At 42.9% G+C, this 25,301-nt stretch overlaps 1 protein-coding gene across 2 annotated transcripts; it reads right to left on the reverse strand.

The window, feature by feature from the left end:
- Positions 1-80: 80 nt before the first annotated feature.
- prodhb (proline dehydrogenase (oxidase) 1b) lies at positions 81-23,564 on the reverse strand. 2 transcript variants are annotated; one of them, XM_061730529.1, is made up of 14 exons: positions 23,079-23,564; positions 22,568-22,764; positions 18,544-18,578; positions 18,323-18,454; positions 16,774-16,838; positions 16,580-16,684; positions 13,723-13,793; positions 13,339-13,420; positions 11,937-12,029; positions 11,480-11,626; positions 6,318-6,493; positions 4,946-5,044; positions 4,744-4,832; positions 81-1,134 (listed from the first exon to the last, which is right to left on the reverse strand). In XM_061730529.1, the coding sequence occupies exons 1-14, from the start codon at positions 23,463-23,465 to the stop codon at positions 944-946; spliced, it is 1,869 nt and encodes a 622-aa protein (XP_061586513.1). In that variant the 5' UTR covers positions 23,466-23,564; the 3' UTR covers positions 81-943. The 2 variants fall into 2 exon arrangements, with proteins under 2 accessions (XP_061586513.1, XP_061586512.1); XM_061730528.1 differs by having other exon boundaries at positions 13,339-13,423.
- Positions 23,565-25,301: the final 1,737 nt, after the last annotated feature.

Raw genomic sequence — 25,301 nt, forward strand, 5'->3', positions numbered from 1 at the left:
CCAATGAGAAAACCCAAAGTGTGCAGCTACAATCTTTGAGTCAATAATGTTACATACTTCTTGGATAAAAAAATAAGTAAATACACTTGTTCAGTATCTATTCATGGATTTATTGAGCACTTTCACCAATCCATAAAGGGAGATATGCAAAATCAACACTCAAACATATTTACATTAGTGTTAACTTTCATATAGAAATAAAAACCAAAGCATTCCCCTATAACTGTTGTGCATGTCATTTCATTAAAAGAAACAACAGCCTGCCAGGTTTGCAGGCCCTTCTATTAAAAGATTTTCTCACTTAAGAGCAGGACGGTGCAGTTTCTTTCGTACCAGCTCACTGACTGAGAATATAGCTTCTTCTGGTAAACACGGTCACAAAAGCTCTGCACTCTGAGGAAGGCAGATGTGCTGTGAGACTGTTTTCTGTCTCGCTGATTCATAAACAGGCTTTGTTTTTAAACTGGCAATGCCCCCTCAAAACAGTACAGTACACGCACGGCTCCTCCGGGTAGCGCACGGCTGCCAAAGTCACCCAAACAAAAAGACGCTCCCAGTTATAAAATCTTTCCTGTTCTAAAATGTACATCAAGCCTGTTATTTTTATTATTGCTTTCCCTCTCTGAGATAAACAGGGTAATAAAAGGAGACGCCCCGCCCCGCCCAGCGCTGCTGACATTTCAGGCAGTCCTTTTGGAGCAGTAAAGATGCCCGCTTGATGGATGCCAGAGCTCTATAGGCAATGGGATGACAAAGATGAGGAATGCTTATTGATGCAGGGGGGAATAAAGGGAAGAAAAGGGGAGAAGGTGGGAAACATTGCTATGGCACAGAGTGGAGATAAAGAATAGTGGGAAGACGGTGACATGCGGTCCATCAGTGGGAAAATTCCGGACTAAAGGAGGACGGAAACTCGCTCCTCCTGGTGTCTTCGTCCATGTTTTCAGTAAACCGGTCTGTGGAGAATTTCCCCGGAGGTGAGTCTGCGTTTCAGCTCCTTCCACAGCAGCTCCCGTTCCTTCAGGACGCCCTTTATGAAGCCTCGGTTCTCCTGCGCTCGCCGGGACAAGTAGGGCATCACCTCACTCACCGGCCCGTAAGGAACGTACTTGTAGACGGGGAAACCCGCCTGGCCTGGGGTGGAAATGGATGCAAGACAAAGAAGATGGGTTTATTCATGACATGAACGGATATGATTCTCTTTTCAGAAACACACACTGGACTCATTCGGGCTTTTCTCGTTTGAAACTTTGCTGCGGTGCTAATCGGCCAGGGCTGCAGCATTTTTCATCGCCATCCTCAAGGTCCCGCTTTTCAACCTGAAAAGCTGCCAGTCGGGTACTTAATGATTCTGTTTTCAAAGGGTTCCTCTCCTGACAAATGAAGCCAATATCACGAGGAAAACAACAAAACATCTTGTCTTGACAGGAACATCCCGGGCAACTAGGGTTGCCACCCGTCCCGTAAAATACGGAATTGTCCTTTATTTGAGAAAAAAATGTTGCGTCCCGTATTGAACTAATACGGGACGCGATTTGTACCGTATTTTCATTAACTTTTACACCATATTCTAGTTCAATTATTGAAATAAATTAACTTTTACACCATATTCTAGTTGAATTATTGAAATAAATTAACTTTTACACCATATTCTAGTTGAATTATTGAAATAAGTTAACTTTTACACCATATTCTAGTTGAATTATTGAAATAAGTTAACTTTTACACCATATTCTAGTTGAATTATTGAAATAAATTAACTTTTACACCATATTCTATTTGAATTATTGAAATAAATTAACTTTTACACCATATTCTAGTTGAATTATTGAAATAAATTAACTTTTACACCATATTCTAGTTGAATTATTGAAATAAATTAACGTTTACACCATATTCTAGTTGAATTATTGAAATAAATTAACTATTACACTATTCTTCACCTGTATGTATATTATACATCTGGGCTGATGTGGACATACGTAGCATAGGAGGATATTTCAGTTGCTAGTATGGTTGTCTGTCTGTACAGTCATGCTAGTTCAATGCTATTAAAGCACTTTAAACTTTAAATCAAAGCATTTAGTTTTTTCATATAAAATAAACATATTTTTATTCAGTTTAGAAGTTTTGGGGCTTTTTTTTTTGGCTCCTGCGCTGCTGAAATCGGGGCGTCCTTTATTTCTATTTCTGAAAGGTGGCAACCCTACGGGCAACAGCATGTCCAAGAATAAAATCAGAAAAAACTGAATACGTCACATCTGCTGCGGTCACTGATTGACAAATATTATAAATCTGATAACTTTCATTGTTTTGAATTTCCAAGAATCCTCTATGGCTGTCCCTCAAAAAAGCATGGGTATTGTTTACATCAATACCCATCAAAGCCCCTTCAGCTTAAGCTCCACACTGACTGACAGCTGCCAGCTCTCGCCGCGTCCGTCTCTCACTGACGAATAAAGTGTTGAGAACCAACAGAGCTGTTTCATTAAGACATCTGGTCAATACTGAGGTGTCTCAGTTCATGACAGGCAAAAGACTCTACACTGCATATTAGGAACAGGTTGAAGTCCAGTTTTCAGAGCTGACCAACTTTAGAGCAGAAATAAACAAATTACAGCCTGGTTCAAAAAAACTGTTTTGATGCCATTTGTGTGATTTCACATCCATGACAACCCTGGGAGGGTGATTTTTTTTTTTATTTTCTTTTGTACCATGCCATGGGAGTTTATGTAGAGCAGTGCATTTCTTTTTTAATATGACTCTAAACGGGATATTCTGCAGTAAACGTCCGCCGGCAGCTCTGCCGCTATTTCCCCAGGGACCCGTTAAAGGAGCTGGTAGCTACAGTTAACTACGATATACGGTAGCCTTGTTCCCTTCAGCTTCCCGGGAAACATGGCTGCGCTCAGTACGAAGAAGAAGACGCTTGAAAACGGCTTTCCAGAACCTAATGGGTCACGTTACATAATGCTTTCTCCATTGCTTTTACAGTCTGTGGCTGGAACACACAAACCCAACCGCAATTAGCACAAGCTGGTTGTTGTCGCTCATGCCAACTTGGGACGCTAGCCAACGTCACCTTGCTTTCATTCTGCCCTAATCTGTCAATCCGTCTTTATTTAAGACGTCGCTACTGGAACAACATCCGACATGAGCAGAGTCAGGGCTGAAACGAGGACTGCTGGAAACTTGATGGCGCTGCTGGAAACCCACAGTCACTGAGCTCGGACCCAGATTGAGGGTTAGGACCCTAACTGAGCACTAATCATTCAATTATTTAGATTAGATTAGATAGTCCTTTATTCATCCCTCAGTGGGAAAATTCGCTTTGTGTAGCAGCAGTATACACACAACACACACATGCAGCGAAAGAAGGATGAAAAAAGTAAAAAATATATAATTACATAATATAAACAGTATATATAGTGGAATAAAAATAAAATATATACATTATTCATTTCCATTTATTTTTACTTAATCAGGAAGTTCCATTGGGGTTAGAAACCTCTTTCTTAACAGACCTCTCAAGAAAGACATTGACATTCCTCCTTTACTGCATTCTGTATGATACTCTGAAATTCATTCATGGATATGAATGTTTGTAGCCGAAGAGTTATTTGGAGATTATTCCATTGGTAAACACTTCGGTTAGCCAACCTGGAAGAGTCCTGGAATTGTTCAGGGATGATAGTGGCTCAACCGGAGGAAAAAGCTTGCAAGGGGTAGCAGCGAGTTACAAGACCACCTGTCGAACCATCCTGCAGTAAACCCTGTTTAGCATTCTCTAACCGGGGACAAAGCTAGCTATTTCTGGTGGTTCAGTTAAGCTTCAGATCTACGTTGGAGTGGTCAATTACAATTAATAGCAAATCAAGGCAATCATATCAAACTATTCTTATCTAAATCTGACTGATTTACACTCTGATTACCCGCTGTGAGATATTTTATTTACAGCTCAGAAGTCCCACAAAAATGCTAAGTAGCTAAATTGACAGGTTGCCACTGAACACTAAAGAATTAGAGCAAATTTGTGTGAAACATACAGATATATATACAGGACTGTCTCAGAAAATTAGAATATTGTGATAAAGTTCTTTATTTTCTGTAATGCAATTAAAAAAAACAAAAATGTCATACATTCTGGATTCATTACAAATCAACTGAAATATTGCAAGCCTTTTATTATTTTAATACTGCTGATTATGGTTTACAGTTTAAGATTAAGATTCCCAGAATATTCCATTTTTTGAGATAGGATATTTGAGTTTTCTTAAGCCATGATCAGCAATATTAAAATAATAAAAGGCTTGCAATATTTCAGTTGATTTGTAATGAATCCAGAATGTATGACATTTTTGTTTTTGTAATTGCATTACAGAAAATCACAATATTCTAATTTTCTGAGACAGTCCTGTATATACAGTATAATATTATTTTACCTGATGAGGTACATAAAAATTCTCCCACACGTAAAGTTGTCATGGATATGAAATCTGGCTATGGAGACCAAAACATTTTTTATGAACAAGTCTGTAAATATGTTTATATCTGCTTTAAAACTGCAGTTTAACACACCATTGGAGCCCTAGTGGTCATTTGAGGAACTGCAGGATTTGGGTGTTGATGGCAGACTAGCGAGCCGGGTGTTGCCCCTCGGTAGAGGCTGAGCTATAAGTGTCAAATCATCCTTTTGGAAGGAAGGAAAGGTCGGTGTGATGGTGTCTTTGTGTGTGTTCTCACCCAGTGGGAAGCTGATCTGATCACACATGCCCAGCAGTTGACCAAAATACACCTTGTTCTCTGTAGGGAAGAGGCCCAGCTCGCTCATCCTGAATAAGACAGAGATACGACATGAACCTGGCTCATACGTCGGCACAAGAAAAGCCAGCAGGAAAATCCAAATTGTTTTTAACAGTGTATCTGAAGAAAATCTGACTCCCACCTTCTCAAAGTGTGTTTCACTGTATCCTCATTGTGGGAAGCAACCATCACGTTGGAACTTCCGTTGCGTGCAATCTCATCCAGCACATAGTCCAAGCACCTGTCACACATTTATGAAGTAGGAATTATTTGAAAGTATTTGGGCTTTTTTCCCACAACACATTCATTTGAAGAATTTGTATTATGACATAGGATTCATTTAAGGCATATCTGTACACAGGTGGGCAGTAAGTACATGCCTGATGGTATGTATGATATGTATATATATATATATATATATATATATATATATATATATATATATATATATATATATATATATATATATATATATATATATATATATATTTATATATATATGTGTGTGTCTGCTTCATTGTGGCTCAACTAGTACACTGAAACACTGATTTCAGAGGTTTAGTTTCAAGCTTGTCTTCATCTTAACCTGGCAAGCCGGATGGTTTGTAAAGCAGGGACATCTGGGAAGCCGTCATTAGAAAATATCTGAAAAACAGCCAGCGTTTTTAGGAACTGCTTAGCACTGTAACAGGCCAGCCTCAACCAATCAGAATAACTCTGGAGAGCCACCTGGAAGGAACGCATCACCATCTATTTCATTGTTGGTTGCTGTCACACCTAAAACCCAACAGCTGGCGAGGAGCTTTTTTTAAAATTAAACCCTCAATGCCATCGACTGCAGCAGATATTTATAAACAGGCTTCACCAAGGTTTCTGAAGAGCAATAAACTTAACTCTAACTGGTTTAGCAAATAAAAAAGCTGATGACAGGTTCTTTGTATACAGCGGGGAAAATAAGTATTGAACACATCAACATTTCTCTCAAAAAACATATTCCTAATCGAGCTATTGACATAACATTTTAACCAGATGTCGGCATCAACCCAAGTAATGCACACATACAAAGAAATCCAAACATTTATGTCCATAAAGGCATCAAACAGGACTAAACCAGCTGATATTACTTTGCACTAATAGGGGACAGGTTAACTTTGTAAATACTGACAAACTCCAGCTGTTTTCTTGGCTTTCCAGACCTTTTTACCCCTCCTTTTCTTCATGTGTTCAATACTTATTCCCTGTGCCATTTCACTTTATTACACATAACTTAATTTATGGACATAAATGTTTGGATTTCTTTGTATGTGTGCATTACTTGGGTTGATGCTGACATCTGGTGAAAATTTCATGTCAATAGCTCGATTAGAAATATGTTTTTTGAGAGAAATGTTGACGTGTTCAATACTTATTTTCCCCGCGGTATATGAAGAAATAAGCACTTGGCTAAGCTAAGAGGAATCAAATCTCAGACGTGGAGACTGACCCAACAACAGACAACAGCTCTCGTCTCCTACCTGTGGTACATGCGATTGGTGGACTCATAGTCGGGGTTAATCGGGTCCTCGTATCCAGCCTCCTCAGCCCGCTCTCGCTCCTGATACATGTACGCCCCGCGCACCAGTTTGGCAGCAAAATGCCAGTCCTCCCTTCTGGACAGTTCTATGTCCATGGTCACGTTGTCAAAAGCCTCCTGCGGAGCATTGAAAAGAGAAACCGCTCAGCTAAATCTAATCCTCTGAGTTAAGAGACAGATGTGTCTAATTGGTTAATAATTAAAAAGACAAAAGACGTGTAGAAGTCAATCTTTGTGTAAATCTTTGCTGCCATCATCTCTCGGGACAACTTCACAACAACGATGCCTTGGTCCCTTCAGTCATCCGGTGCTCAGTTTGCACATCAGTTCAGCCTAAGTTTCCAGATGTTGGATGAAACTGGTAGGATGTCCAGCGATCCGTCTGTTTCATTTTGAAAATATACCAAGTCTACAGAGTTTAAATATAAGTAGCACCAATGAGGAGAAGCAGGATGTTAAACACACATCTGTACATCTAGGCCAGACACCACACCCCTTCCTTCTGGTGTCCCTCCCACCGACACAACCGCATTGGGGCAGGAACTACGCAGCGACTGACCTACTAAAGCTGACAGCAGTTGTTCATCAGCGTTCCTGCTCCACTGGAGACATGTTTGGGGGTGCTCTGGTGGCAGGGGCCTCGCACTATGGGCCGTTCTTTTTTTTTTTTTTTTTTTTCCTTCTTTCCCTTATCAATATCAACTGTCACGTTCCATTACAGACCTAAATGTGTACTAGTCTGTGCATATCAATAAATATATGTGCAATGATGTGCTTGCTGATTGATGTCGCTGCGCGTGTCTGTTGTAGTTAGAGAAATAACAGGAATAATCGTTCAATTGCGGCTACAAGCACCAAAATTGGCACACATACTCTTTAGGGGTTGCTCTTTTCATAAAACCATTGTGCCAAAAAAAAAAAAAAGATGGCGGCCTTTTTTCAAGATGGCCGCCATCGAATATACAGTAATATTGCATTTCGCAACAAAATCCAATAGGGTTGTCCTATTGGAATGACTTTGGCGTCAAATCATAACCTTTTCACTATGTAGATTCTAAATTTGGACCCATGGACTTACTCATTGGCTTCCTTGTACCATACATCAGTTCCAGAATCCTAATATTCTGCCAAAATATAGGTTTTTTGTTATGTTTGATCCCGGTAAAATGGATGGTAGTGTATAGCTTAGTATTTTTGGAGGTGTGTGTGTGTGTGTGTGTGTGTGGGGGGGGGGGGGGTTCATTCATTGTTCATACTACGTATGACTCGGTACGTATGACTCAGTATGTACTGTAAGTATCATACTAAAATGCATGATTCATGGCGCTCTGCCAGGAGATGCTATCCCTGCTTCCAAAAGGGCTCCTGTCTGACCAGTGTCCTGGAGTAGAGTTCCAATAGACTTCAGTCTCAATATGCAAGCCTCCGAACATTAGGACAAACTTGTCCTTACCATAGATTTCAGACCAGTCCCACTGGACCTGCTTGACTACTGCATATATTGACTAGTCAGCAGCACTCACTGGCACCTGGCCGGGGTTTAGTAATGTCACTATCTCCTTGATCTTGTCCATCACGTGCTTGATTCTAGCAACCGAGTGGGCCTGATCTCGCAGCAGAGGCAAAAATGATGTAATGCTGACCTCAAATGGCTTTCCTCTCTTCTGTGAAGCATGGTGGGGTGACCAAGTTACATCCACCGGCCCATCTGTTAAAATTACTTTCTCCAGCCACTCGTACTCCATTGCCAGATGTGGCCTCAGCAGACTGGTGTATGGGGGTGTCACACCACTCTGGGGAGGAGAGGGTTTCTTCTTGGTGAAGAAGGCCGGCCAGACATTGGTGAAGGTGTCTGGAAGTTCTGGAACTCTCTTCACTATCTCTTCTCTGAACTTCAGCTTTCCACAATCTTAACCTTTGTCTTCTTATGTTGGGTGCTGAAAAACAGAGATGATGGTTCCGTGGAAAGAAGTGGTCGCTGTTGTTGCAGTGAGGTTGTGGTCTATGTTGTCCATGGCTGATGTTGTGAACAGCCCTTTCCTCAGAACTGGTGGACAGACCACCCCGTCTTCCATGTACTTACTGACTGTTGCATCTCCCAGCTGTGCAGATATCTCTAGAACCCTGTTGTATGGAATGCTTATGCCATGCTCATTAAGCATGTCCACCAGCTTTTGCTTTCTGGTCTTTGCGTAGATGGACATCCCCATGTAAACAGGGAATGGGGTCTCTCTATTTTGGGAGTGTCTGTGAGTTGCACTTCCTTCTTTGTACTGTGTGTAGCAGTTGTACTGAAGCAGCTGAGCAATTGCTTGATCGGTCTTTGATGCATCAAACCTCAGCTGAGATTTGATGTCTGCTCTGTGTTCAAGCATGGCCACAAACTGAAGAAGACTGTGTGGAATGGCATCCTCAATGCAACTCTCATAGAAGGTTCCATCCAATGTGGACTTGTGGTCCAACATATGTCTTCGCAAAATGTTAGCTGCTTTGCTAAGAATAATAGCTTCACTATAATAGTCAGAGGCTTCTGACAAGACAAAGCCTACCTCTTTCTGGAAAGCCAAAAGAAGATCCCTTCCCTGCTTGTGAGCCTCCAACTCAGGTATTTCTGACAGCAGTTTTTCCTTCAGTCTTGTGGAGTTGACAGTAGGTGCATCAACACCCAGCTCTTTCAGGTGCTGGGCATACAGGTGAACTATGTCTGTAAGTCTGAAGACTGAAGGACCCTCACCAGATTTGGTGGTCTCCACTAGATATGCGACTAGCTCTGAGAATGCCTGTGGGTGGTCATCCTCTTTGGTTGCATGTTCCTTTTCCAGTCTCTTGGTGGCTCTGAGGTAGGACCTCTCTCTATTGTACAAGTCTACCAAGCATGCAGCATGGCATTGGAGCTCCTGTGCAACAACATCTTCACCGCTGAGTCTTGCAATAAGTTTTCCATCATTTAAAGTCTGGGCACATTCATTAACCCTCTTATTGAGATTCATTGTCATAGCCTTTCTGGTCTGTTCAGCGGATGTGAGTTCTTTGTCATATATGAAACACACATATGAGCTTTGAATGCTGGTTCTGCTAAGCTTGGTCTGGCATTCCACTGACTGAGCACTCTCTGCCTTAAGTTTTGAGGTTCTCACTCTTTCCAGTTTTGTTTTTGTCAACATAGCATGACAACTTTGATGGTATTGAGCCTTGTTCCTCCTCAACGTATCTTCAATGCCACCACCTTCATCAAGTCTGTCTGGATCAACTTTAATAGGCATCTCATTCATTGCATGAAAGATGGGAATATTCATTGCCATCATAGTACCCATCATGCCATTCTGATTGTCGTGCGTGTGGTGATGAGAGCTCATTACCATTTTTCTCTTGGCAAAGACAACACTTGCTCCAGTCAGTCAATTTAGGCAGTCCTGGATGTATATTTGCCATTTTGATTTGATTTTGATTAATCAAGATTTCACAGTGTGATGATGTGTATTTATTGAAACAAGGCCGAGGGGTTATCCTTTTACCACCATTATGCACAATAAGGTATGGGATACAACTAGGTTCGACAATAACTTATACAATCTACACCTAGCCCGATCATTCATTCAGTATCATGTAAGTCCTGTTCGATCTGTACACCATCTGGGTAAGTCCATGAATAGTCATGCTTAGCCCCCTTACCCTTGGCTCGGCTCTCCCGCGCTGGCACACCCTGTCAATTCAGGCGTGGCTGTCTAACTAAACATCAAACTACATGTAAACTACACTAGCTAACTGATGTGGGGCATATTAGACAGCATTTAGGACACTGAAGCCATTACTTAGTTACACCAAACTAATGACTCAGCTGATACTGAACCCCATGCTGAGTTTCACAGCAGCGGTACCGACAGTGTGCCCTGGCTGTGCATTGACATCCGCTCTGTTGAGCTGCTACATTACCCCCCCCCCCCACCCACCACCACCACCACACAGACACACACACCCACACACACACACACTAAACCTCTAACAATACTAAGGTATACACTGCCATCCATTTTACCAGTGTCAAAATTTTGCAGAAAATTAGGATTCTTGGACTGATATATGGTACAAGGAAGCCAAAGTGTAAGTCCATGAGTCCAAATTTAGATTCTACGTAGTGGAAAGGTTATGATTTGACACCAAGATCATTCAAATAGGAAATGTCTAAGCAATTTTGTTCCAAAATGCAATATTACTGTATATTCGATGGCGGCCATCTTGAAAAAAGGCCGCCATCTTTTTTTTTTTTTTGGCACAATGGTTTTATGAAAAGAGCAACCCCTAAGGAGTATGTGTGCCAATTTTGGTGCTTGTAGCCGCAACTGAACAATTCACCTGTTTTCTGCCTGTTATTTCTCTAACTATTGTTCAATACAACTGCGTCAGACCAAGCGCAGACACAAGGTGCTCTGATCCAGACGGGTGGAGTGTGTAACAAACTGTCACACAATGTCAAGAGAATGTGACAGATTCAGGAAATTTCCAGCAGGGGATGAAAAAAGAAAAAAACTAAAGAAAATGGAAGAGTTTAATGCCTCTCTGACAGGCTCGTTTGATAAATTTGTTACAAAAATCACCGATCTGACCGGGTCAGCCGCTGGGCCCCGCGTCGAGACAAGCCCAGATGATGATGAGGCAGGGGAAGGTATCCAGTATTTTGCTTATTGGAGAGTTAAAATTGCGCATATAGACATCAGATGCGACCCGAAAACCCCCAAAATTTCGAGCACGCTCGCTACGCTCAAGCGCGAGGGCCCCCCCCCCCGGCCATTTCGCACAGGGCCTCGCAAATCTCCCAGACGGCTCTGTCTGGTGGTACTAGTCTGGCTGTCGCCCCGCCTACGTCACATGCTTTCTCGGACTGGGTTGTATGTCTGCCCAGCGGCATCTTGTCCTACCTCCTGGAACTCAGAGTTGAATCTCGAAGAACCAGACTAATTCTTTACATGGAAGATGAAAAGACTCGGGACGGCTGGTCGGAGTACCTACATCTGGTTCTAAGTTGACGTTTTAAAGCAACAATGCCGGCACATTATTTTTCAAACGTGTTGTGTTTGTGCATCGTCTCCGTCTCTGGGGTCTGACCTTTAGGTAGCACTGGTAGGTGTTGAAAATGACTGGCTTCTCTCTGTTGTGGATCCTCTGCATCTCCAAGGCAAGTCTGTTGATCGCTGGCTGGAAATAGGTTTGCTCTGCATCCACCATGAGGCGAACGCCATTCTCTGAGGCAAGCTGGGACATAAAAGCCTTCGTGAGCTGGAGTCACCATCCACTGGTTTATGAGTCAGCATGCTGTCATTAAAAACACTCTTTCTTTGATTCTGGTACATTAGACGCTTCAGATCAGGTAACACATTTATCAGGACTGAAATCTCTTTTCATATCAGAGATGTTGTGTTTTATAAACATGAAAGGTTTATCGCAACACCATCGCTGATCAAAGATGCCATATTTTGCGCTTGTTCAGTGTTATTCAACAAGAAGCAGCGACCCGTGTGCACAGTTGCTGCTGGTGATCAGGCTGCAGTGGATTTGATCTCACCTTGGCCAAGACATCCAGGCGCTCGATCATTCTCTTAAGCTGATTTTCCTCCTCCGCCGTGAACTTCTCCAGCAGAGGCTCCAGCTCACCTCGCTGAGGAAACAACAGGGATGCACTGAACCGGGAACGGCTTGAGACTTTAAAGAAACGAGCGCTGCACAGCTCAAACATTCAGATCAGATAAGATCAGCCACAATATTAAAACAACCTTCCTAATACTGGTCCTGTCTGAGCTGCAACGTAAGAAGTTACTTTACACCTGTGAGTTGCAGCCTTGATAAATAGACTCAAACGGACAAAACAAAGGAGTTATTTATGAATCTCATATACCCAAATCTTAGAATACTGAAAACACGTCAATTATTTTCACATATGTAAATTATTAGCTAATTTAGACTGGAAAAGCACGTTGCACGAGAAAGAAACACCTGGAGGAACATCTTAAAACTGTTTGGGTTCAATGATGACAGGTCAGTGACATATCTGGGTATAAAAGGTGGATAATAGACAGGAAGGGTCCCTCTGAAGTACAGATGGGCAGAACCTAACCAATTTGCAAAAATACTGTTTTAAATTCACTTCAAAATAATGTGTAGCAATTAACATTTTTAAATTTCATCAATTACAGTAGAAAATAAGGAAAAAAAACATTCAAATAGTCAGAGAATCTGAAGAAATCTCTGTGTGGTTGGGATAAGACCAAGAGTCAACAGCGGGTCCTGAACTGACCTGAACTGACCTGCCTCCAGGCCTGATCTCCCCAATTATTGGCTCATCATGAAAGAAAAACTATGACATGTGAGACCCGGGACTGTTGAGGCGTATAAATCCTATCAGACCTGAATGGATCAACATTTACCCCCAAACACCTCATCAGCTGGTCTCCTCCGTTCCCAGACATTAACAGACTTGTGGCAGTAAACATTTCCCTGTTCCAACTTTTTATAAAATGTAATGCTGCCAACAAATTCAAAATTGTCTTATTTTTTTTTCTTCTCAGTTTTAACATTTGATGAATTTTCTGTGTGGATTTATGAGATTTAGAAATGAATGCGTTCCGCTTTTATTCTGCACTTGGGACTGGGACTGGGGCTTTTCTTCTCTCTGTCATCAACTGCTCACACTGCTGAGTTGCTCGGTTCCTTCATCATCACTAACTGAAGAGAAGTATTCCAGCTGCTCCAGCTGCTGCACTAATTTCAGTGAGTGAGTTGCCTCTGAAACGGTCCTGCGAGGACTCCATCCCAATCTCGTTTGTTCATAGCAGAAGCACGACCTTCTATACATCACATCAATGTCTGCACAGAAAATGCTTACTTACCGTACCAGCCGGGGCTAAATAAATTGTAATTATACCATGCTATCTCCAGGAAATGTTTTCTGTGCACGGCGCGGTACTGACCTCCACGTTTGGAACGACAAGCAGATCCGATGTCTGTGCTCTGTCGTCTATCAGGCTGTTCCAGTCAAGTATGTCGATACATCTGCTGGGGAGGTAGACGGGAGAGTTTTACAGGAACAGCACGGGGCCGAAGCTCCTTAAAGCACGAACTGCCTTAAAAACAGATATCTTCCAATACTGAGTCAAGTAAATCATAATATTCCACAACTCAAGATTATTATTAAGCAGGTTTCATCTGTTCATCAATGATCATTGCAGATGTGTGGCAAAGTATAAAGAAAGCGTTCTTTTTGTGACATCTTTGCAGAATTAATCATCGGTGGATGTCATGCACAGATGCATCCTCCCTGTGTGGACATGAATGTTTGTGGCCAGCGTTCTCACCTTGTGGAGTCTCTCTTTCTCGAAAACCACCCGTCGTAATCACCTTTAGCCCCCAGTTTGATCAAGAATTCCTGTAATGATACGAAAATCTAATGTCCAGGGGCCTCGTTTAGAAGCCAGCGTGTTAACATTCAAACACAACGTGCACAAAAGCAGAGCGACGTGCAGCACATATAATCAGATTTATGAAACCGTGTGCACGCAGATCTTCAGCTAAAAATTCCCCCCATAAATCACAGCCCCTCTGGAAATGTGCGCACGTAGATTAGGCTCATATCTCACCCTCCATAATAATTGTCAATGCAAATCACTTAATGAATGTTAATGCGTAGTAATGTGTCTGCCGCTCGGCGGTTCCTGGCGCTGAGTTACGGCCCAGTGAGTGTTTGTGGTTCCTGAACACCCGCCTCCTCTCCTGCCGGTGGGGTCGGAGCAGCCACCAGACGAACCGGTTCAGCCCAAATGAATGTAACAATCAATGGAACCATTGACTGCGTTTACATGCACTCAATAACCCTTTTAAAACCTGAATATTGGCAATAACCCAAATTTGCACTGCCATGTAAACACCAATAACCCCTTTGAATAACCGGAATTTGCTCATATTCGGGTTTTTAAAAACCTGAATATGACCCCTGGGTTACTCCTTTTAAAACCCGAATATTCGGTCATGTAAACGCCAAACGGAATATCCCGATCAAACGGAACATGAATTTGTTTTCTGCGCATGCTCTGTTCACAAGGAATCCTGGTCTTTTGAGTCCAGGAAGTTCTTATAAACACGGAGAAACACAAGACCAAGCCACACTTTTGGAGTGAGGAGATTAATCACTTCATAAATGTAATGAAGGATATGAACATTTTGGCATTTGTAGACGGTAGAAAGTACCGGGATAGCGAGATTTACAAGAAGGTGAGTGAAAAGTTGCGCGAAGCAGCATTTGTTTTGAATTTGGATACAGGAAGAAGAAGCGGAAATGACGCTAATTGCGTCATCACGTTCTCCGCGCGTCGCTGGTTTGATCGGGATATCCCGAATGATTCATAACCATGTATACAGGGATAACCCTGTTTGCTCACGCATGTAAACGGAATATTCCGAATGTTTCTGTAACCGGAATATTAGCAATAACCCAAATTTTGACTGCATGTAAACGTAGTCATAGAGTCTGAGAGGAAACACAAGCTACTTGCTTGTTTAGGAAACGTTCTTAAATTCATCCTGGGAAGGATCAGTGATTATAATAAAAAGCCTAATGAACAGGTGAGTTCACTTTCAGGACTTTGCCAGCTTCCCCACCCCCGTTGAGATGTTCTGGTGGTGCGACGGTGACGCGACTGACAGCCGAAGTGGGCGGCAGTCGCTGCATCGCCTCCGGTTCCCTTCGAGTGTCGCCAGACAACCGAAACCAAATATTGACATGTGCACACCGTGTACGCTTATTTGAGAAGTGTCTTTGTTGCATTCAGCAGTATGTTTAGGTGGATTTCTGGCAGTGATGAGGTGGGTTTCATCACGTAGCCTCGCTGAGGCAGCTGAGGGGCTGAAGGGACTGAATCTCTTCACGCTTCATAACAAGGAAAGACAAGACACACTTGAGTGAATCCTGCATCGCTCTGCATTTTAACAGCCGCGGCTTCACCTGTGGCCTCTCCTCTGCGGATAAGCCGAGGTTTATAGAACTGTAATCACAGCCCTTCCTCTCGTAACGGTTTTAATAAGCATTTCCGTGGCACTCGATAGGAAGTGCTAAACCTCTGGATTCCACTTTGATTTCCCGGCAGTGGGACGAACAAACGCAGGAGGAACTGCTTCTGGATGCAGTCTGACAACGAAGCGTGGGATGTGGGAGGAGCAACGAGCCGACGAGCATCAACAAGAGACGTCTAGAGCCCTGAGGAACGACTGCCAGCACTTTACCCTGAAAATGTGTCGATCCAAGGTGTTTATAAGCAGTTCTGCTGCTGTTTTTAGTCATCGCATAGAACCAGCCCCCGCCCTGTTGCGATTGGTTCGGTACATTATGTACCAAGGGGAATGGCTTTGAATGGGGAGGTCCGGGGACCATTTCACAAGAGAAGATTTTCACAAAGTGAATGTGTTAGTATCCCAATATCAGCATGTCTGTGGGCACGTTTCAGAGTTGGTGTAGACGTGTATGTGTACATATTCACTGAATGTAAAATGTATTTTATGTTCCAAATATCTTTCTCAGGCTGCATTTTTCACATCTGCAAGTAGCTATCAATGAAGGTTGCCAACTAAGGCTGCATAAAATTGTGAAAATGTCTTTATATATTCATCTACATGAGCACTATCAATATCACAAGCAGAAATTACAATAAATGTACGTAAGTGCCATAAGTGCCATATATTCACAATTTTGGCCAATCAGTGGAAGCCTTACTGCCATTGACGGGATATTGTTGTTATTGTTGCAGGGTACAGTTCTTTTTTTTTTATCCCTGATTTTTTCCCATTTTTTTAATCACCCATTGCTCCTACCTACGTCAGTCCTGGGCACATTCAATTATTTTTCTTATTAAAACCATGTTGCTGGAATAGAAATAATATACCGGTATTTCGTTTTTCCACATGTGTGTTTCTGCAGGACGGCCTCCACAACATACCCAGAAGTTTTCATATGTCAGGTCACGATGTCATCGTGATTTTCTACGATGACATCACAGGTGGTTTGTCTTCTACCACTGATCAGCCCCACTTTGAGCTGGACAACATCGTAGCAACAAGAAATATTCTCTTGGCGTGCACGAGGTGTTGGCCACAGATTAGAGGATGCCTGTAAAACCATTAGATGTTGACAAAAGAGGAGTGGGGGAGGAGAAAAAACACTACCTGCAGCTGCGTCAGCTCCAAAGCCTGCATGCCACCTTTCCCCTGCGATGACGCCAGGAACGAGAAAAATCTCTGCCATTTCATCAACACCTCAGAGAACTGGAGCTGCAGGGGAAGAAAGAGGAAACGACCAACACTGTTAGGAAATGAGCCGGACTGCAACACTGAGGATTTTGACGCCTCTTGGGTCGTACCAGAAGCTGTGGTCGTCCTAGTGCAGTCGCTTTAATGGCAGAAAAACCGTCCATCGAACTTTTGCCTAAAGGAGGGACATTACTTCATTATAGGGCTGGGCGATTATACGATCTCGATTTGTGATCGCGATCAAATTAAGTTCGATCACGGTGATCAGCTGTGGGTCTACTTTCTCGATCACGTGCAAAACATGCTGCAGCAAAGTGCACGACAACCAATCACAACCCGCTTTCCTGGCACCGCGCTGTCTGCATTAATTGATCATGCATGACATGCCGCGGCAAGTTGCATGACCATAGGCAGTAAACTAGTCACATCTGCCTCCCCTGCACTGGTGGGAGCAAGCGTGACCAGAGAGAATAAAACTACAAGACAACAACCGCAGGCTAGCGTTAGCTTAGCTTCGAGCCGACCGGGACTCACGGTTAGCGGTTATTTATTTATTTATTTATTTCGCCGGACAACTTCTTCCGAGCGTACAGGAGGAGGGTGTGATGGATTCACAAAATGCCCTTCGTGATGGATGTATTGTGTATTCGAACCGCACTCATTAAAGTTGTGATTCGCTCTGCTTGTACCACAAATTACTCATCACCGCCGACTTCAGAAACTCCGCGGCCCCGACATGGGTGTGTGTGTGCGTGCGTGTGTGTGTGCGCGCTCAGCGGAGTGAATGTGTCGGAGCGCGGAGGCAACAAGCAGAGCTCAGCAGATGACGCCGTAGGCTCTGCGTTGGTGTAACGCGGGACCATAAATCAGCCTTAAGTCCCTTTTAGGCTAATACTGTGAGAAATAACCTCTCATAATAGCGGTACTACAGTTAATAAATGTAATAAAACTGCCGTTTCTGCTGACTACTGAGTCCCGTAAGTGGCGAGTGAGTTTTAACTCCTTAATTACTAACCAGCGTCAGAGTCACGCACAGTAAACAAACAGTGATGTTAGAGAGCCACCTGTTGGTCAATTTAAGCAACCGCATCGCCAGCTGCTTGACAGTGGCTCAACTCATATTAGTTTACTGTTTTTGTTTTTAATAATGTCATTGCAATTTTATCTATGCAATTGTGAAAAAAATGGCAAAATAAATGAAAAACTGTGAACAACCGCATTCCGTAGGCTATTCGGTACTCAGTATTCAGCAAAGTCTTTAAATTTTATTCCGCTTCAGTTTCGGCCTCAAATTTTCATTTTGGTGCATCCCTAGTTTTTTCGGTGGGTACCACTGGTAGCATTCTGGATTCTTGTTAAAACATGCTATTTGCTTTATTTGTTAATAAAAAAACAACTAATCTCTGGTTTCTTTCTATTTTATTCCAGAAGGGAGGGGGGATCTTCTGATTTAAAAAAAATCGTGATTAAAAATCGAGATCGTTCAATATGGGAAAAAAAATCGTGATCACTTTTTTTGCCATATCGCCCAGCCCTACTTCATTATCACAAATGTTTAAAAACAGAGATTAGCAGGACAGTGATTTATAGGATAAAAATATTCACACGGACAAAATGCTTCACTAAACTGCTGATGAGGCTCACGTTCTCTCTACCCACCAGACGCTTCGATGCACTTTCTGAACGTTTCCATGTGCTGGTCGCACTTGGCTTCGTCGGAGTGGAAGTACACGCGGACTCCGTCACCAAACCCTTTGTGCGCTCCATGCTTTTCCTTTTCGTGGCCCTCGCCTGGAGATAAAAACAAATTTGCATGCCTGTTACTCCTAATTGCATCATATACTGAATCCATGAATGAGAACAAAAACAAGGCAGCTTACCTACGAGCTTTTCCCCCGCAGCTGATCCACATGAGCTAAAAACAGGAGGAGCGCAAGAGGATGCAGTTAATTTGCTGTATTGGAGAAACATTTAGAAAGTCAGTTGCATCACGGTTGGGAACTCGACTTGTTTCTGGGAACATTCTGGCCTCGTGGCAGCAGAGCGCCAGGGACCGTGTTCAGTGACCCGGTGCTCCGTGTGCCGAGCTGCCCCGCTGTCTGCCGCTGACCTCTGGAGAGACTTGAAGCATCACTTGACCCGTTCGCTCCTCATCACCAAGCACCAGGGAGCTCATGCATCCTTAACACTCGACTTAACAGCATCCCAGATCCTGCAGCAGTAAAGGGAGTAATCTTCTTCCTACACCCCCTGCAGGCGTGCAGCAGTGCAGTCCACCCAACACGCACTGTGTTGGTTTCCTTCATATTCCTGTTAGTCTCGTTTTCTTGTATTTCTTTGGCTGCTGCTGTCCTGTGTTTAGTTAGGTTTGTTGGTTTTACCTGTTTTACTGAGACTCTGAATCCTCGGGCTGGTTCTCAATTCAAAGTACTGCAAGTCTGGACTCGTGTACTTGGTGGGTCGTACTCGGCACGTACGACTCAGGATTCACCTCTGGGGACGGGAGTGTCTGTTTCAGTCTTTCTGCTTTTGTACGTTGCGCATTACAGCTCTTTTAGTTGGCTCAAACAAGAAAACATGCACAATTTAATTCAGCATAAAATAATAACTGTAATGCAACTCAGAATGCATCATGAAGTCCTCTGGTTAAAGTGTTCCTAATCGTTTGATTATGTGATGCCGTTTTTAATGGATTATATACTTTAATAAAGTTTAATAGAGGGAATTGGAAATGAAAAAATGACAAAATTGTCAGAGGAATTGATCAGAGAGCACAATGTTCATTTCTGCTCTAAAGTTGAACTTTTTGACATGCGAGTCAGTTTCCGTTCAGCCTCCAGGGGCCAGTGAGCAGCTGATTGTGGTTCAGAGCATCAGATCATTTTTAAAAGAAACTCTGAACTGGGAAATCAAATTAATTTTTTTTAAATTTAAATCATTCATCAGTGAAAACGTCATTTTTAGCTCAGCTGGCCCCCCTACAGGCCCGGAGGTCGAGTCACTTCACGACGCTGTCCAGTATTTACTCATTTGGCCTTTTTTTGCTTCTCATTTTCTCTTCTGTCATTATTGTTTTTGAGTCTTTCACTCACCGCTGTCAAGACTCTGAGAGCCGGTTTCATCTTTGTGGATGTGAGCTACGGTTCTGTGACGTGACACGCAGTTTGGCGGGTTTCTGCTAGTAAGAGACGGCGCATCACAAGAGCCTGATGACACTTTCCAACAGAAAGCAAATGTTGCATCAAATGAAACTGAAACTAAATATTTGAACATTAAAGTATTTTTTTTGCAGCTTTTAAAAATGCTGTGTGGTTCATGTAAATGAGGAGTGTAAAAATCAGAGCCTGTGTATTTCTAATACTCACGGCCATGACATCTGACAGATTATTGCGGGGAGCCCGCTCTCAGCCTCAGTCCCTGGGTTTGCTTCTGTTCCTTTTCTTTTTTGTTTCTGCTCGAAGGAGCTGACTAATATTGTTGATGCGGCTTTGACAGACAGCCGCGGGGCCTGACCCCGCTCTCACATATAACCGACTTAATGTGCACTGTTCTCCCGCCTCTCACTTTTGAAGGTGAATGCCGGGCAAAAACAAAACTTTTCGGAGACTTTGATGTCTCCTAGCAGGAATTCTCCCAAGACACGGTATATCAAAGCTTTATCGTGACATTTTGTTTTGAGCGATGGTTTACAAAAAGCATGGCGTTAAAGCACAACAGGGGTCAACGCAGAACGCCTTCCTGGGAGCCTTATCGTTTTACTGAGAGTGATAGCTTCATAAAGAGTAGCAGAACACCCTGGCAGGCAGAACCTGACATTGTAGCCTGCCGTCACTGTACATCCGCTTGGAAATGATACTGTCCAAAAGCCTTATTGTAAATTCATTACATCTGAACTTTTTTTTTAAACTACGGATGATTTGAGAAAATAAATGGCCAGTGTTTCAGCTTGGTACATGACACTAATTGAAATGAAATTAATCTGACAAGTTCATTTCTCTACTCCACTTCTGAGAGATGCTCATTTAAATATCCACATTTCAGTGACTTGACTGTGAAGCAACTCCTAAATGGGCCAAGAGTCTTAATTCTGTCTTGGACCGAGAGATGTCCTAATTACCACAAATGCACGAGCACCCAGAACTGCTGCGAGTAACATCCTTGCTGCCTCGGGAGACGGCGTGCATAATGTGTGTACTGTGGTCCAAGTCGGCATCAGCGAGCAGATCAGATATCTGCTGCCATGCGCCGCCCATGTGACAGGAGGCCCAACAAGTCAGGGTCTCATCAGCCAGCCGACCCACAAGGGGGAGCCACAAATGTGCCAAAGAACAAGTCATGCTCATCATTTACACGTTGGTCTTCCAACAGTCATGTGAGAATGAAAACACCACCTGCTTTCAAGACTATGCTTGTTAGGATGAAGAAAAAAGGAATTACCTGGTAATAAATGACTTAATTTAACAAAAATAAGGCAAAATGCGGAAGCAGGGCATCAAACAGTACACCCCATAATTCAATAGTTGTTAGAACCATTTTAGCAGCAACGCCTTGAGGACAATTTTCTGAATGACATCATCAGTCCTGCATCCTTGTGGACAAAGTTTGGTCTGCTGTTACTCGCAACATCGGCTGTGTTCATTGAGCTTTATTGCTTTTCCTTCACAGAAAGCTCTCTCTCGAGACCCTGACACACATTTAAAGTCGGCTCAAGGTCTGGAACATAACGGAGCGTTTCCAACATATCCACTCGTTTCTGCCGTGTTCACGGCTTCTCCTGTTCCGTTTCCTTTGTTGACCCAATTACTGCCAAGCTTTAGCTGTCATCCAAGTGGCCTCACGTTTTATTTGTTCCTGGATTACTTTATTAAAGAGGCCCAAAGTTGACTCAGCAGAAGAGAAGTGGCATGTGCCCAGGACCCGTGGCTGCAAAAACGTGTAAACAATCATCCTTCTACCACCACGCTTGACAATAGGTATGAGCTGATGTTTTTTCTTTTACATTTTTAACTTTTTTTTTGTGCTTATAAATTCTGTTTTGGTTTTTCATTGACCATGAGGCTTTGCGTTGTTGCTAAACATCTCCAGTTTTGTTCCATTTGCAACATTGATCCAGAAGTCATGTCGTGTTTAGATGCAACCCTCCCGAACAAGTCTGGTTTGTGCACTTTTTGTACTTCGATGTCCATCAAGCTAACTCAGGCCTGAAGAGCGTGACATGTAGCTCATGGGTTTCTTATATTTTCTCTGAGCAGTGGTCTAATCTCAAGGTGGAGTACCTGTGAGAAGACTGGCAGCATCTGTTTGGAATAATTTCTACTTATGGATAATCTTTCTGACTGGAGAATAACGGGCTCCAAATTGTATATAAATGACCTTTTTTATAACCTTTTCCGAACATAGGAACTTCTCCATGATCATTGCTGATGTCTTTCTCTCTTGACATTGTGTTAAAACACACCACAGTGAATATCATCTCGGCAAGTTGTCAAATGTTTTGCTTTTGTAGAAGTGCTCACACTTGCTGGGGATCAATTAATCAAGAGAATTGGATCTTGGGCACCTGACTGATACTTACACTCTGAATTCCTGTGACCATGAGCGTATACTCTATAAAACACCACTTCTGCGCTGAAGTTGTTGGTAAATAAATAATGACATGGAGCATTGCATCATGTCTATGTTTGAGATTTTATTCAGTGAATGTAAAGGTCTACTAATAACAAGATTAACCATTATTTCCTAATAGGGCCTTTGTCCTCAAATGGTGCAATATATATATATATATATATATATATATATATATATATATATATATATATATATATATACATATACATACATGAACACACCCAATTTCTTTTGTAATACCAATAATAGTGAAAGGTAATATTGCAACTTTCATACCCCTCAGCACCCTTCTGGCTGATGTCTTCCTCAACGCTGTAGTCCAGGACGGCGCCCACACCGAAGGCCTGGTTCTTCTGGATCAGCGGTTTGATGGCTCGGTGGTCCTCGCCAGCGACAAACTGGCCGTAGAACGTCATCTTCATGAACTGGTCAAAGGCCTTCGGACCCAGGATCTTCTTACTCAGGTCCATTATCTGAGCAGTTAGGGAGAGGGTTATCATCAGCTGATGGTGTTGACCTCCACAAAATCAATCAACAATTTACCATAGGACATGTTTTCATGTTCCACTGCTGAATAAATAACATATTCAACACATGACAGAGCTTATGTAACATTAACTCCAGAGAGGTGGATTTGCAAGGTTGGAAAAACAGGTTGTAACATGAGATGTGAGTGCACTGCAGGCACAAGGGTGTTCACGGTCCGGTATGCGCTCTCTGTGCCTCCGGTCATATGTGTTTGTGTTTTAAAGAAAGACAGATTACAACAGTATGAAATGCTCTTTACCTCTTTATTCTTATCAACCAGGAAGTCATAGGAACAAAGTTTGAAGACCACCAAACTTCTGAGTAGCTCCAGTGAGTCTTTGCTCTTGAAAGCCTCCTGGGTCTCCTCGAAGTCCACGGAGAGCGCGTTGACCGGCGGGGTGAAGGCGTCGCTGGGTCCCCGGGCTGCTCCGAGCTCTGCGGGCTCTGCGGGCTCTCCGGGCTCTCCGGGGGGCCGCGGCCGCGCCGACGCGTTCAGGGGGCCGCCGAGGCTCCCGTCGCTCCCCGGCGGGGTCGTCGCGGAGCAGGAGCCGGCGGTGGAGCGCAGTCTGCGGCTCGGCAGGCAGCGCTTCCACCGGAGGTCCGCACCGGCCCGAGCCAGGGAGGACCCGGCTCTCAGGGTAAACATGACGCACAGCTGAGGTGATCGTAAACTGAGCTGGGAAACACTTACCAAGCCATCTCAACCCGGCGGGCAACTGCGTAGTAAATAGGTCAAGCTGTCAGTCTGGCACCTTGTGGATGATTTGCACATCTTTTTTTTTTTTTTTTTTTTTTTTTTTTACATAACAGCCAACAGGTTGATTGGCTGCAAAACACAAAAAGAAGAGGTGTGGTCCAGGAGAAGAGCCAAGAACAGACCCACTTCACTTGTAAGGGGACAAATACGTTACATTTAAGTAAAACGATTTAAATATGATTTAAATATTTTGAGAAAGATACTAAGGAAGAATCATTATTGATTAAAAAAAAAACCAGGGCTGTTTTTTTGTTTGATAATAGGCTACTGCAAAAGTCTCATATCTTCTTGTTTTTCTCAAAATTTAAGTGCACTTAAAGTGGCATAAGTCTTTACAGAGCTCAAAACTTTTTAGTTCAGTCAACTGCATACCGACTTTTGAGTGTTACAAACTTATAAATCATGAGCCAGTACAACAGGGAATACAGTGTGGCGATCTATATTTATTTTTCACCCTCTTTTTTTCAATACAGATGTCTGTAAATAGGTAAAGCTGTCAGTCTGGCACCTTGTGGAGGATTTGTGACGCGCATCTTTTTTTTTTTTTTTACATAACATCCAACAGCCAACAGGTTGATTGGCTGCAAAACACAAAAAGAAGAGGTGTGGAGAAGAGCCAAGAATAGACCCACTTCACTTGTAAGGGGACAAATACGTTACATTTAAGTAAAACGGTTTAAATATTTAGAGAATGATACTAAGGAACAATAATTATTGATAAAAAAAAACGAGGGCTTTTTTTTGTTTGATAATACTGTACAAAAGTCTAATGTATCTTCTTGTTTAAGAGAGACAGGTTCTTGTGTGTTCTGATTACATCTTAAATGGGCTTAAGCCACACTGCTGCTAGAGATGGTCCGGGTGAAGCGCACGGACATCACAGCAAAGTTGGTGCGTCCGCCCAAAGCGCCGACAACTTCCTGACTGAAGCGTTTATGAAACTGACAAGTTGCAGTTCCTCGACTGGCCACTGGGGGCTCGCTCTAGAGACGACACCCATGTGATGAGATGCTCAGATGAACACTGCACAGCCTTGATTGTGTTTCCTTTAACAATGATGATGGGTTTTTTTTTTTTTTTTTTAATATATTTTCCACATTTGCTAAACTCAAACCACTTGATAAGTTTGGGGTGGGGTGGTTGTGGGGGGGTCCTGCAGTCAACAAGCCAGTGTGACTTTGACTACAAACTGCTTTTTTCTCCATGAAGTCATAATCCAAACAGAAAAGGGGGGCTGTGATAGGTTGGTGACCTGTCCATGGTGGACCCCCACCTCTCGCCTGTAATGAGCTGAGATAGGCTCCAGCAGACCCCCGTGACCTTGCACAGGATGAAATGGGTATAAAAATGGATGGATGGATGGATGGATGGATGGATGGATGGATGGATGGATGGATGGATGGATGGATGGATGGATGGATGGATGGATGGATGGATGCATGATTTATTTTAAAGGAAGTTAGCTCATGTTGCCTTCAAGTCGGTCAATGCCATTCTCTTCTCCGCCTATCAAGCAGTCCCCTACACTAAAGTACTCTGTCTTACCAACAACATGGTATCTGATATTTCTAAGAAAACATTGATGATGGCTGGTGAGCGTCCAGCAGTAAGAAACCTCCTCATACACGCAGGGGTCCTTGATGTTGTGAAGCAACAATAGGAAAAATCAGTGAACTTTATTGATAACTTGAACATTTTCTGGGAACGCAGATATCTTTTTAAGGC

The sequence above is a fragment of the Cololabis saira genome, chromosome 9 (genome assembly GCF_033807715.1).
Source record: "Cololabis saira isolate AMF1-May2022 chromosome 9, fColSai1.1, whole genome shotgun sequence".
In the NCBI taxonomy this organism is placed as follows: Eukaryota; Metazoa; Chordata; class Actinopteri; order Beloniformes; family Belonidae; genus Cololabis; species Cololabis saira.